At 39.0% G+C, this 14,919-nt stretch overlaps 1 protein-coding gene across 3 annotated transcripts in view; it reads right to left on the bottom strand.

The window, feature by feature from the left end:
• calcr (calcitonin receptor) overlaps positions 1-14,919 on the bottom strand; it is a 62,056-nt gene that overhangs the window by 14,294 nt on the left and 32,843 nt on the right. For 2 of the 3 annotated variants that reach the window (XM_084919048.1, XM_084919049.1), the window contains 12 exons: positions 14,615-14,700; positions 14,374-14,515; positions 14,167-14,277; positions 13,875-13,987; positions 13,680-13,752; positions 12,390-12,500; positions 12,122-12,234; positions 11,839-12,004; positions 11,639-11,749; positions 11,441-11,553; positions 9,158-9,249; positions 5,981-6,107 (listed from right to left, as the gene is read on the bottom strand). In XM_084919048.1, the coding sequence (XP_084775174.1) occupies positions 5,981-6,107; positions 9,158-9,249; positions 11,441-11,553; positions 11,639-11,749; positions 11,839-12,004; positions 12,122-12,234; positions 12,390-12,500; positions 13,680-13,752; positions 13,875-13,987; positions 14,167-14,277; positions 14,374-14,515; positions 14,615-14,700 (1,358 nt within the window). The remainder of the gene's footprint in view (positions 1-5,980; positions 6,108-9,157; positions 9,250-11,440; positions 11,554-11,638; positions 11,750-11,838; positions 12,005-12,121; positions 12,235-12,389; positions 12,501-13,679; positions 13,753-13,874; positions 13,988-14,166; positions 14,278-14,373; positions 14,516-14,614; positions 14,701-14,919) is intronic. The other variant, XM_084919050.1, reaches the window with a different exon arrangement.

Here is a 14,919-nt window from a genome sequence, read left to right as displayed (position 1 = left end):
TCTTTTTCACACTGAGAGGATGTTTATTCATTTACCCCCGTCGGTGGTGGGTTAAGTTGGGAATCATGATTTCTCTTTGTATTTGGAGCCCTCTTTGATTGTTTTCGTCTCACAAAGCAGTGGGATCAAAGCCCCGCTCCACATTAGTGTTTTATAAAGAGCTGTGCAATTTTCTATTTATGCATCCACCATAAAGCGACATCATGTCTCGTTATTTTTTCAGTTCCTTTTATTGAGAATTGAGACGTTATGATAAGAGATGATGATTTGATGACACATTCTTGGTATGTCAGTTTAAAAAAAAGAAACAAAACAGTTGATTAATGCCATAATTATCAAGAGTATCTGGTGCAGTGCCATCAGTTATAATTCCTCTAATAAATGCCAGACAGGCACCAATAAACCTGCCTGTGTTCAGAATCTACTAAAAAAAGAAAAGAAAAAAATTCTCACAAACTTTTCTCCTAAAATAAGTTAACTTCCACAACATTTGTCATTACCGAATCTCAGGAGATTCGTTAAGGAAGCATGTTTTTGGACGGGAATCTCTGCCAGTCACATCAGCTTTCATGGCTTTTCCCCACTCATCCAAACACAGATTGCTTCCACTTCCCTTGCGCCCAAGTTTGGATTATGTGGTTCTAGCAAAAGCCAAAATGGCACCAATTGTGCATTCATCCAGAGGGTAATGGGTAATTTCACAAATTGCAACAACCAATGCAATATATTAGTGCTTCTCTATAGTCTAAGATACTATTTATAAAAACTATTGAGCATCTACCCATTTTCTTCCACTTATCCTATTCTGTGCTGTGTGGGGGAGAGAGTGGGGGTCCTTTATGGGTTTATGGGTTCAGTCACTCATTTCATATGGCATAAAAATGTCTTTTTTGTAAGTCTTCACATTCATAAAGCAGGATTATCAGCGGTATGCTCCCTGACTAACAACTTGTGATTGACAAGTCATTAGCCAATGAGCGAACAGTTTTACGGTCAGACCCACCGCTCATCGTCACATCTATTTTTTTTTAAACCAAGATGTAAAAATGTATTTATACAGTGCTTTTAACAACAAGAAACTAGTCACAAAGTGCTTTACAGAGACACCAAAAACAAGCTCCAAATGAAGACACAAGAACCAACAAAAACAGATGAGTTTTAAACTGTTTTTTTAAAGGATGCCACAAAGTCAAGGGTGCGAAGAGAGGGTGGTGAGCTGTTCCACAGTTTTGGTGTGGTAACGTTGGGAATGCACAGTCTCCCCACTTGTTTCCAGACAAATACGTGGAATCACAAGAAGACCTCCATCTGCAGGCCTAAGGATCCAGCTTGGAGAACTGGGGTGAAGCACACTGACGATAATTGAGGGCTTCACCTCATAAAGAACCAAGATTTTAAACTGATACCTAAACCTAACTGGAAAGGAAAATAGCATTTTCTCACAAAGCCCCTTGAACATGGAATAATTAACAGACTGACCCAAGTTTAAACAGGCCTCTATCTGTCGGTGAATTTAAAAACATGATAATGAATGCAGTGAAGGAGACCTGTGGATGTGTCTTATAAAAATCCAGTTAATTTTAATTTTAATGTGTATTGTTTGTCCATCCATCCATCCATTCGCTTCCGCTTATCCTTTTCAGGGTCGCGGGGGGCGCTGGAGCCTATCCCAGCTGTCATAGGGCGAGAGGCAGGGTACACCCTGGACAGGTCGCCAGTCTGTCGCAGGGCCGTGTATTGTTTGTGTCTTTTGTAAAAGAGACTGTGATCTCAGTGGGACGTCATGGTATAATAATGGTAATAATAATGATAAGAATAATAATTAATGAGAATGAGTTAAAAACTTTGTCTTTTTTACATCTTGGAGCAGATTAATATTTCCTTTAGACAACAAGAAAATAGAGAATTACAACAGTAATAAAGCTGACAACAGCAAAAACACTAATCTCGAGGCTTAAAGCAGGAAACCACCGTATCTATGTCCACCTCTTATGCTGTCCATGACTTGAATATGTATGTGCGATCTCTAACTGCAAACAAACAGGGATGATTACAGATGTTTAATAAAAAGTTGTTTTTCACTGTGTAATAATTACAGTTGCAGATCGTTTCAAATTAAGCAGCCAGGCAAGTAATAGGTGTCTCACAGGGATCATTATTAGGCCCTTTCAGTTTTTACATGAATAACATTTGCAACAGTTGTATTCGTTATACTGTATATACTGTAGTGCTCTTATTCAGACAGAATAGGATTATTAACACTAAGCAATTGAGAAATATTAACAAATATCATGCTGAAAACTGGGCTCGAAAAATAAAAAATATAATTAAGTTCCCACAACAACAAACACTATGCAAGCCTCTGTGCTATCTGCACACGATTGCTCTGCTCTTCAGGCCGCTTGCTGAAGCGTTGCTTGAGCTGTTGCTCATTACCGCTATCACACTCACCTCTATAAATTATATAAAAAGGTTGGTTGGTTATCACTGGCATCAGCAAAGCTGTGTTTTCATTATGCTCTCATATCCTGAAATCCCTGAAAGATTTGTATGGAAAAACCTAGACAGATGAATTCCTTCCTAGGAATATATATTTATTTTAATATTCACATTGGGGTTTCTGGTTTGTAGTCCTGTGGTGAAAGAGCATGTGTGCAGCCGCAGTATAATTCAGAGATGCTGGCATTGCTATTAACTGCTCTCTGAGGTCCTCTTAGCTCAAAACACACAACAGTTGTTCACTTTGAAACTCTTCGCCATATTTTTTCTCCTTTCCTTTCATACGTTTCCCTTTCCACTTGAGGAATCTTCACTATAACAGACAGCCGCTGCTGTCAGTATCTGCGAGTTAAGGGCGCATAGTTTTCACTAATTCAGGTCTGCAGTTAACCAAGGTTTGTCTTCAGTTACTAACAAAGTTCTGGTTAACAAATCAAGCTGCTATAGATCATGTATGTGTTTGTCATGTTTTCAGCCTCCTCCTTGGTTTGACATAAGCTTTGGGGATTCACTCCCACATAATGCTGGCAGGCCAAACCAGACTCTATTACCACTCCAGAGAGACAACAAAGAGCTTGTTTTCTCCTTGAGTGCAAATCTCTACTGCAATCCACCGTTCCTAAATCACCAGCACTGAAAACATGCTCATAAGTTTCACTCTGGCATCAGTAAATTTCAGAAATGTTTCCTCACAGACGCGCACGGATCCCAACCAGAGGCGCTTGTGCACTCTCTGTCTGCTCCCGCCTCGAGATCCAAGGCCACGGTAACTAATTTTATTTTGACATGCTGCAGCAAGTTAGCACAACTTGACCGTACTACATCAGAAAGTAACAGATTCAACACAAACCTTTTGACAAATGATGACAAGGGGGAGATTTGAAAGGGGGCCACCGCACAAATACACGTTTCCTCACGTTGATTATGACGGCTGTCATTTCTGTCTGCATCTTGGATACGTTCAGCTCAGCCTGAGCCAGACAGATTCATTGAACGGGGGGAAAAGCAGGACTTAGAAACAAACTAAAACCCAGCTGAAGCCTCTGCTGCGTCCTTGATGTTTCCAGTGCTTTGTCAGGCAAGCGATACTCCAGCTGAAAGCAGGATATGGCTGATGCGATTGTGCGCAATGCGAGCCAAACTCTACAATCCTATCTGCTGGGTTTTTGGGGTTTTTTGCTGTATGGCACTTTGAACATCTAAAGTTCTGTTTTAAAATTATTTAGGACCGTTTTAAACATATTACACATCGCAAGGAGGGTGTTTATTTTTACAATCTTTTGTACGTTTTTTAAACAATATGTTGTCAGTATTTATTGACTTGGAGGGACTGAATGCGTTTGATTTTATGTGGCAGTAAAACAAAAAATATGATCCTTTTCTGGAGTTAGTGAATCTCTGCAATAACAGCTTTTAAGAAGCAGCTTAACAAGCGTTTGTTATTTTGATTTCCACAAGTAACATACAAATTTATGCTCAGTCCTGATATCAAGGCATTCCCACAAGACAGATTTATTACCTCTACCTAAGCTGACCTCGGAATTTCAAACAATTCACGAAAGGCAAAAAGTTAAATGGAATAAAAAGAGAATCTAAGGCGCTTGGAAAGAAAAGCAACTTTCTTCTTGAAGACATTTCAGCTCTCATCTGAGAAGCTTCTGAAGAAGTGAAACGTCTTCAAGAAACTTAAAGAAGTCCAGTCACTTTTTTTTCCAAGCTATTTTGGATTCCCACGACCTGGATCACTGAGAACCTACACAGGGATAAAAAGAGAGAAACAAAAACTGTACGTTGATTGTGTAGCAATTCCAGGATGTTGCAGAGCAGGATCTGTTTTAGAAAAATTCAATATCAAGAAACAGACCAGATCTCACTTTGCGTGTCCTGCACATCAACTACAATTAAAATAAAAAAATGCTTCCACAGTGTTCACATTTTTTTTTGGCTTTGCATAAATTGAATGAAACAATAGATTATTATAAATGAATGGATTATAATTATATACATTATTATAATTGCAAACTAATTACTTAATAATTTATAATTCATATGAATATGTTATAAATTAAATACAAATACATACATTTGCATGTTTTGTAACCAACTTGTCCCCCCTGCATGGTGTTTTTTTTTCTTTTCCTAACAAGCACTAGTGTCTTATAGTTCAGGTTTGTCAGTGGGTCAGTCAGACATGTGATCTTGGTTATATGGACAATGAAATACATGGAAAACAAAAATCTAATAATGCTATATAAAGTATTCAAAAGTATTTTTCGATTATAGCTAAAGACTTATTATTATTATCTTAACACGTTAAACTAAAGACAGTGCAGTCAATGTTAAATCTAGCAGGAGGGGCCTAGCACTGCAACTGTGAGGATTTGAGTGTGCTACCGTTAGCATTTAGCAAATGTCACGTAGCTGCTTCCAGGACCTCCAGATGTCCTAATTCACAAGAATCAGTTTATTTAAAAGTACTTAGCACTTACTGAACTGAAGCGTGTCCAAAAAATATTGAATGAGCCGCTGGTTACAGGAACTGAAATTGTTTTCCTTGAGTTCGAGCCATTCACTGTGACTCAGGGTTGATGTTCACTGTGCAGTGCATTCATACTGTACATAAATGATTTTCCATCATGGTCCTTACGTCATAGATTCGTTAATGGAATTATATCTTTAAGCATGTTGGGATTATGTAGTTTTGAAATTGGGGTGGATCTGAGTCTGCACTGGTAGAGCGCACAGTAGCAGCCTGTAAACCAAGGTAGGCACACCATAAAGCTTAACCTGCTTTATCATTCTTTTTTACTCTAATGGGAGCACAATTTACAAACGGAACACCATGCTGATTTAAATAAGAATTGAGAATAGAATAGTCATGACCATAAACTCATCAGGGCAACTTTTCATTGCAGTCATAAGTCAAGTGAGCAACAGAGGCGTTTCCAGTAAACTTCTGCACAGTCTGCAACCAGAGGAGTCCCTGCATTAAGACATAAGACAGGCTTTTCCTTCCCTTTTCAGACTGAAAGAGTAAATGATTCACTTTACAGGTAGAGTTCAGGTAATAAATGTGTCACTGTTACAGGTTGTTGGTCATCAAAGCTGAAGCCTGGGAAATCATGACCCTCTCATGCAAACCACTCTAATAGTCACTCTTTTATGATTTTGTGTGTTGGGGAAATCTTCTGAAATAAATGTTGAAGATGTTCAGGTGACTTTGTGCTGTAAGTATAGCTATCTGAGGAATAAGGTCCTGTCATACAGGTTTAGACACCAGTTGGCAACCTGGGGCAACCTCCGGTCATTAGGGAAAAAGTAAATTATAAAACCAGTTGGTTGCTGGCCATCGTCTGATGAACTCAGTCGCAAAGAAGGTGCTGCACCAAAAACCTTGTCATTGCTTTGGTCACTAGCAGGTGACAGCTACCAGTAGTTTACATAGAAGTCACGGTAAATACATAAGAGAGGATCTACTCACCGGATTTCTGGCCACCACTTCAGGATTGTTGACAACGGCAATGAGGTGGATGAGGGTAAGGGCAGAATTGAGCACGAAGGAGCAGAAGAGGTTCTTGTGGAGGGTGATCCTTTGGCAGCTCAGACTCCTGCGTGCAAGGATTAATTAAAAAACCTTTTCAGTCATAGGAAACACAACATCAAAGAACACAAAAACTTGGTGCAACCGATGACACGCAGAGGAAAGAGAAGTGACTAGCAGGCTGATAGTTTAATGAGATGGTCAAATATTGTTTAACATGTCAAATAATTGTTATCTTTCATCTCAAACTGATTTGTTTTTGCAGCTGTCAAAGAAAAAAAGTGTGGATCAATGAGCTGGATTGTCTCTAAATGGCCTGAACAAGCTAGAAGTGCTGTTAAATAATGCATAATGGATCCCAAGGGTGCATTTGCATTAGCTTGACTGGCCACTCAGGATTAATAGCGTAATAAAATGCATTACGGGCAAAGTGAAAACAACTATTAGAATCAAAGTCATTCATATCAGTATTATTATATTGCTTTTGATGGGGGTTTTTTCTCGACAGCAATCAAACAGACTGCATTTCAGAGCTGAATGGAGTCCTGTAGCAAATTGCTTTTTTACAGAACATACCCTCCATTAAATGCCCATTTTACAGTTAAATAAGTTGTATCCATATACCTCTCATGGCCAATTTTATCTTTGATGACTCATAAATCCCCCTGAGACCAATGAAAGCACTAAATGTCCTGAAAAATAGCATAGGGCAGCACATTTTCACAGTGGCCATGTAAAAATATTCAGGCATTTTTCTTTCTCCAGTTCCTGACAAAAAAGGAAATGTAGGAATTGTTCATTGTTTATGTAAGTTTTATTCATACAGTACAGCCCATTTCATTACACGTAAACCCAATTTTCTTCCCATAAAATGTTTTTTTTAAAACTATGTAGTTTATATAGGGAGGACTTATCAAAAATGGGGCCATGGCAGCCTCGTTCAACTGTCACAGGTCCCAATGTCTCTGTCAGAATTTCCACCAGCCCCCATTTTTCCACAGAAAACTGGAGTATTTTTATCTGGGAATCCTGACAGCGTTGATGTAGAGTTGTAAATAACAGAGTAGCGACTATACGGCATCACATACCACTGTGAGCTTCACATCTGGATCTTATAATACAAAATCCAGTAATTTAAATGTTTTGGCAGTGAATATATTAAGTAATGGCTGCAAAGAGAGGAAAAGAAAGATAAGACGGTCTCAGCCAAACACCTTGTTACTTTATTGAAATCTTAATTTGTTAGGACTTTAATCTCGATGAACCTTGACTGGCCACTGAATTGCTCTGCAGCTGAAGAGTTTGACTCTCAGTGGGTCAGCGGGTTTTGTGATTATGCACCTGCCCCAAACTCGGCCTCTAGATTTATGAGTGCATATAAAACTTTGCTGCACAATAACGGTCTCTTACAAGATCTGTTCTGGATAACAGCTGTGTTTAGGAGGTCAGCAGACTTCAGCACATCAAAATTTATAACTGCAACAATCGCCAACCACAGGGCCAACAAGCCAGTGTTTCTAAATATTGTTTCAGAACGTAAAAAGCGTCTTTTTTATTTGTCGCTGCTTCAATTAAATGAAAAGCCTCAGTTCTTTTGAAATAACACTGATAAGCTCCTCACTTCCCAGAGAAACGTAAAGTTTCACAACTATTTTGTGGCACAATCATTAAGATATTATAGAGGTATTCACTGAATATTCAATTTCTTTCCCTCTAATCTGGTTTGTTATTCTTAACTCTTATCGAACTGAATTTCAGCTGAAGCACAGTGCTTAACTTTGTATTCTCTTCAGCTGTGATTAAGCATCTGTATGGATGAACATCTATAATGAGCAATAAACTCAGGTGCAAAGCACCAACACATTCTGTTCAGAATTTTAACTATGCACAAAAAACTGAAGATGTGTGAGAAAGTAAAGAAATTATTTACATATTCTAGAAGTAACCTTAATGACTCAGACAAACTAGAGTAAGAAATAGGACAACCTAGTAGACTAGTATTACTTTACCTTACAATATAAATCCACATGAGGCTATAAAAATAAAACGGAATTGAATTGAAATATTGGTTTTCTGGTGATTGCACAGACTTTTTTAGGCCAGAACCAAGCTGCAAATAGTTGCACTGACCAACTAGTTGTCTAGAGGCTGAGACTCTCAACCCCTGGGCAACCACCTTGGATCACAATGGGATTGCCAGAGTCATCAGGGTTGCCAGGTCTCCTGGTGGGAATCTGACTCAGACCAAGTGCAACACTCTCAGATTGGTGAGTTGCTGCAAAAAACTGCTGATTTAAAAACACAGACAGATTGTCAACATGTCGTAATGAGTCTGAGTCAGTCTGTGCTGAGGAGTGCAACTCATCTGTGACATCTGTGTCTCTTTGCTATCCAGCTGCCAGTTGTTTTTATTCGGGTTATGTTCCTATGTAGATCCTGAGTGACGGCATCATTTTGCTGTTTAATCACCATCCTGTAGCAACTATGTCCCTAATCTGTTTCAGATTTATGAGGTTCTGGGTGGACCCTTAAGTAGCTAATGTAAATTTACAGTTTCTGCCAGTTTATCACAGTGAATCACCATATTATCCCAAACAAATTGCATTTAATTGCCAATTTGACGCTACTCAATCACAAACTGATAGCATACTGACTCTGTTTTATTGCCACTTTATCACCATTTTGATGCAGCAAAGTCCCTTTGAAGATGGCAACTGACTGTGAGTGGTCCTCAAAGACAACAAGTTCATTATAGATAGTTCTAATAATTGTGGTTATGCCACATCTCCAGCCACTGTTTTTCCTAGTATGACTATAGTGTAAGAGAAACTGCAGTGTCAGATTGATAGTTTACATTAATTTATGACAGGGAATAATATTTTTATTACAGTCTGTCTCATATTTTGCTGACTCCAAATAAGGCAAAGACAAGAATCGTGCTAATAATGAGTAAGGACAACATCACTGTGCCTGTCAGATCATGTCAGGTAAAGATGATGAGTCATTAAGGATGACAACACCACCTATTAATCATCATTGCGTCATCAAACTACAGTTGCATTCTCACAGTGCTGCAGTCTCACATGTAGGAAAGATTCATCACATTGAATCTTTTACCTGAAGTAGAAGAAGATGGCCAGAGAAATAAGCAGGGAGGCTATGGATAAAGCATGGCCCACGATGGCCATGTAAAACAGGATGTAGGCGGACTGTAAAACAAAACAAAAGAACACAAAGATAGAGATACTGTGTATTACTAGACAAAAAGAACATGTTTTCTTATCGACAAGCTAACTTTCAGGTCTACCACAAAATTCATCTGAATTAATTTGATGGTTTTTACTTTTAGGACAAAACGCTCAACAAGAAATGTTGTTGCACTTTCGCAATCCTGAACCCGATTTCCAATACTGATATTTTCAATGATAACTTTAGTTAGTTTGAGTAAAAAGGCAAACAGGAGAAGGAAAACCATTCTCATTATTTTCCAAACTAATGCTGTTATCTTTGAAACTGAAGTTTATTCATGTTTATTCATTATAACTTTCTCACACAGGCTTAGAGATGGGTTAGCAACTGCCCGGCAATCACTTGCCTATAAGTGAATATTCCCCAAATAGCTGGCAATCGGTTTTCGGTGGTTGTTTTCTGTTGCTAAGTGAAAGTAGTCTCAAAGGGATCCCTTGTAACTGCTTTGGTCACTAGAAGACTGCAACAGCTGCCTGTCGTTTGTAGGTAAGACTCTGGGGAAGCAAACTCTTTGCAAGCGATTTCACACCGCAGCCTCCAGTAACCACTTTCCAACTAGTCGGGGAACGCCTAGTGACCAAATTTGAGAAGGCACAATCTACTTCTCCGAGAAGTCAGAAGTTAATCAAGCATAACGTTCAATATGTTTGTGTTCAGGAATGCAAGTAAATAAATGAAATTTGGCACCTTAATTTAAAAATAATAATGTGCTTTAGTATTTAGTCTGCTTTTTTTTAAAACAATAATTATAATTTAGCATTTGCAGCATAATTTTAATTAAGGAGCTTACGTATACTGGTGGATTAACAATTACCAAAGCATAAAAATGACTTTCTAATTACTAGTACTCTTAATTTAGGGCAGCTAATACATAGACCTTACATTGGGTCTGATACATTTGTTAAGCGCCGTATGGGAAGAGGTAACTTTACACCATTCGATTCCATGTGTTCCCAGTGAGGATTATAATTTGTCAAACAATAAAACATAATGGACCACAGCTGTGCAGCCCAATCGAACAACAATAAATTTGAACATTTTAACCCCCCTACGATCAAACACACATGTAACAGAGATAAACAAAACCTGACTTTTCTACTTTTCCCACAAATATGAATCTTTAAAAAAAAAAAAATTCAAGTAAGAAATTAACTGGAGCTGACAGAGGAATTTTGAATCAAGATAAAATATTATTTGAATGACCAAAGCAGGTAGAGGTATCAATCAGTCAGTTATAATTAGTGCTACAAACATTTTCTATCTCTGGCACAATTTAATCCCCAGGTCTAGCTCTAACACCATGCTGATGAGATTCTGTTCACTGTATAGCCAAAATATCCATTAGTAAACAAAACAAATTGCAATGACAACAAAATTGAAACGGCTTTTGGGAGATTATGAATGGTCAAGGTCAACAAATCCAGAAAGATTCCAGATCCAAATTTAAAGCCAGCTGCTGAACATTTTTGCACAAACACAAATGGTTTGGCATAAGAGTTGATAATAACATGCTTGCCCATAAAAGAGGCACAGTCACTACTAATTAAAACATTTCAAAAATGTTTTACTAAAGTTCAAACAGTCCATCTGGGTGTTTGTATTCCCAGTGAGAGTTCTGTGATGCTCTGGTCTGGTTTTCATGTGGAAAATGTTGTTAAAGGCTTCATTTTGTAGCCATGGGCTGTTGGTGATGAGAAGGTCGTTAATATGTGAAGATGTCGTCGTAACACTATTACTAAGGAGACTTCCTGTGACTGTATAGCCTGTGGCACAGGCTATTGGGAAGCATTTATTGGAAGCAAGCTTCCAATAAATGCAAACTCTGTTTGTTCAGTCAAACAAAACCTACTTTGTCTGGACTTGGCCCCATGAGATAAGACCATTACATGTACAAATTCTAACTGTAAGCAGGTAATAATGTAATTTTAAGCCTTCCTGCCTGTCACGTAAACAAATGCATCAAACTCATGCGTGGTCTGAAATGTCAGCTATGTTATTTTAGATCAGTATCACACCAGTATGGGAGAGTTATGAATCTTGGTAGTGCAGAGCCCCTGGCACAAAGGAAACTATTATGCTGACCCATCACACTGTGGCCACAATGCAGCAGATTAATGATAGCGGAATAGTTTTAAATTTGAAATAAATTACCTTCAGCTTGGCATTGGTGTTTTCATTGCAGAGTGTGTAGTTAGACCAAGTTCTGTTGGTGTCCGGGTGACGAAACCACTGCCCGTCCTCTCCACAATACTTTGTTGCTTTTTCTGAACATATCGGTCATGAACTAAGTTAATCGCTTCAAATCAAAAGAACTTGAAAGGAGCTCAATGTTTCAGTCTCGCTGCTTACCCGTAGGGTCGAAGTCATGAAAATAATTAGGGCAGTTTTGGAAAGTGTAAGTTCCCGCTGGAGTGTCGTCCCAGCACAGCCAGCCATCCCAATTGCGACTGCAGTACAAACCTATAGCATCGACACAGTGTGATGACACTTAAACATTAAGAGGGGAGTAGAGAACCCCGGATTTTCATTTAATTTGATATTCTTGTTACCTGATTTGTTATAAGGCGGATCTCGATTCATTTTCTCGAAGCATTTGTACTGGTTGTCGAGGATTTTTTTCCTCACTATTTCCTGCTGCTCCCGATTAGCCGTGGGACTGACCGTGGCCTCGTCGGCACCGTTGACCTCAGTGTCCCTGGAAAACTGGGCGGCTGCCTTGATTTTAGTGAAGTTTAATATCACACATACACACACAGAGTCATGCTCAGTTAAACTAAACAATGACCAAGGAGAAAAACGGTATGGAATAATTGCACATTATTGTTACATTACCTTTAACTTGTCTTTAGTGTTGATGGCACAGAGTGTATAGTTGGTCCATGTCTTGTTGCTCTCTGGGTGGCGAAACCACTGCCCATCCTCTCTGCAGTACCTGGATGCCCTTTCTAAAAAGAATGCTTATGTATAAATATATCGCTGTACACAACTTAACACTCATTGAGTTCTTTCTTTAAAAATATAATTCATAGAAGATGAAAAAAGGTTAGCAGGAAAGCAGCAAATCTTTAAACAAGCAACCGTGTTGAATTTTACCACCTACCAGTGGGGTCAAGGTCAGAAAAATAATCAGGGCAGCTCTGAGAGACCGTGGTTCCTGCCGGAGTGTCGTCCCAGCACAACCAGCCATCCCAGTCACGGTTGCAGTACAGTCCTGTAGGACCCAACAAACCCACAAAACATGATAGCAAATGTGTATAGGTCTCAAATTCACATGGATAAACGTGAAACTTATAATTACAGGGAGATCTCACTGGCTAAAAACAAGACACTCTAATATTTAGTTGGACTATCTTTAGGTTTGATGCAGTCACTTTGGCATTGTTTGTGCAATGTCACATTTATTTCCATCTTGAGTTGCATTGTGTTTTAGACAAGATCATGTACTGACAAAGGGAGCGTTAGCCTGCTGGGTACAGTCTTCTCCACTGCATCCCAAAGATTCTCAGTGGTTTTAAGGTCTTGTGGTCCATGAACCACTCTTTCACAGTTTGAGCCTGTTGAATGATGACGTTGCCATCGGGTGAATATTCAGGTGGTCATTTGAGCTCTGTACAACTGAAGCAACCGGAGATCACAACACCTCCCCCACTGGGTTCTACGGTAGGCATTAGGCATGAGCACCTCATCCACCTTTCTTTTTTTACCTTTCTTGTCCATCAGTTTTGAACAGGGTTAATCTGGACTCATCAGACCACAAGACTTTTCTGTTGCTCCAAAGTCCGATCTTTATGCTACCTGGGAAAATGAGGCTTTTTTGCGATTCGCTTCACTGATAAGTATTTTTCTTAAAGCTGCACAACTGTTCTCTTTTGTTGGGAATGCTCTTACTTTCACCAGTAAACATAGCTGTGAGTTGTGCTGGTGGATTATTTACAATTTTTTTAATGATTTGATGTCACCAAACATTTACATAACCTCTGATCACTTCACCATATTCAGAATTTTTTTCCCGATTACATTTCTTCCTCATAGCAGTCCTCCCAGGTTTAAATAATGCATCGGGAAGTTCCTAATCCAGCTTTAGTAATTTCTGCAATATCCTCATTTGTTTTCTTTGCTTAATGCAGGGGGATAATTTGACTTCTGAAACAGAGTAACATCTTATTCACAACCATGGGATGCATCACCAGACATGGCTGTTTACGAACTTGAAAGCTACTCACTGCATCCCTTGAGGTTAAATAACTTCCTGCAAACCAAAACATTAATCACTGCAGGAATTATCCAATGGAAGGTTCTTATCCAATTATTTTGTGAAGTCCAGGCACTGAATTTCTTTGGCCAGGTAGTGTAAAAGCTCAGCACTGTGTAGAAGAAATAATCAGTTTACCTGTTTTTGTAGACGGTGGCTCTTGTTTTATTTTGAGGAGGCATCTATATTCACTGTCAAGCACCTTCAGTTTCTATACGGAAAAAATGAAAATTTCAGCTTTAAACAGTACTGAACAGACAAACTGAGGACCATGTGCAAGGACCTGTCAAATAAACACACATCAAACAGTTTATTACATTCAGCGTATGTTACCCTCTGCCTTTTCTCATGGGTGGTTGCACAGAGCGTATAGTTGGTCCAAGTCCTGTTGCTGTCTGGATGTTGAAACCACTTCCCATCTGCTCCACAGTACTTAGTTGCCTTTTCTGTAAAGAATACAGGTGCTTTTTACTATCCATCCATTCATTCATTTTCTTCTGCTCATGGATTCAAACCGAGGACCTTACTGTGTGGAAACAGTGTAACGCTTCCTCTTCTTACTTAGATGTTTAGATATTGTAACAGTTTATCAGATGAGCAAATCCTCTTGAATGTCTTTGCTCACCTGTGGGGTCGAAGTCACCGAAATAATCAGGGCAGTTTCGGGAGGCGTACGTGTCCGCTGGAGTGTCATCCCAACACAACCACCCATCCCAGGTACGACTACAATACCGCCCTACACCAGGAAAAAAAGCAAAGAAATGTTTACAGGCCCATTATTCATAAATTTGCAAGCCTATAATGCAGATGCTGATGAATGTGATATAGTGACCTGATTTTCTATAAGGTGGATCATTCTTCATTTTCTCTTGGCATTTCTTTTCATTCTCAAGGATAATTTTCTCTGTGCTAACCCCTGGAGCCTCCGTGGTTGGCTCTGCTGCTGCATCCCTTTGAAAATCAAGGATTTCCTTCTGGGAAAGAAAAATATTAGTCTGCTGCATATAGAAACTGATGCAAGCTTTGTCTTGTTCAATCACTTTCAGAGAAAAAACAAAACAATGAACAATTACCTCTAATTTGTCCTTTAAAGTTTGTTGACAGGTAGAGCCAGTCTGGATCCAGTTACCTGATTCATCACAATATTTGGTCATTTTTTCTGTGGAAAAAAAAAGGAAAAAGCCTCACTGGCAGTGCTACAACAGCATTATCCATCAATAATTTTCCTAAAAGCCTCATATGCTATATTAAACGGCTTACAGGCACAGTCTACTGCTCCTGTTTGTTTAGCAGAGAGTTCAGTAGAGATTCTTTGTACACAGCAAAATCTCCAGTGTTAAATTAACACTAGAGAGTGTCTATATGGGTCCACACCTCT

This window comes from Perissodus microlepis, chromosome 22 (genome assembly GCF_051167445.1).
Source record: "Perissodus microlepis isolate ML-2025 ecotype Zambia chromosome 22, ASM5116744v1, whole genome shotgun sequence".
Taxonomy (NCBI): domain Eukaryota; kingdom Metazoa; phylum Chordata; class Actinopteri; order Cichliformes; family Cichlidae; genus Perissodus; species Perissodus microlepis.
This window is presented reverse-complemented; position numbering and strand designations above follow the sequence as displayed.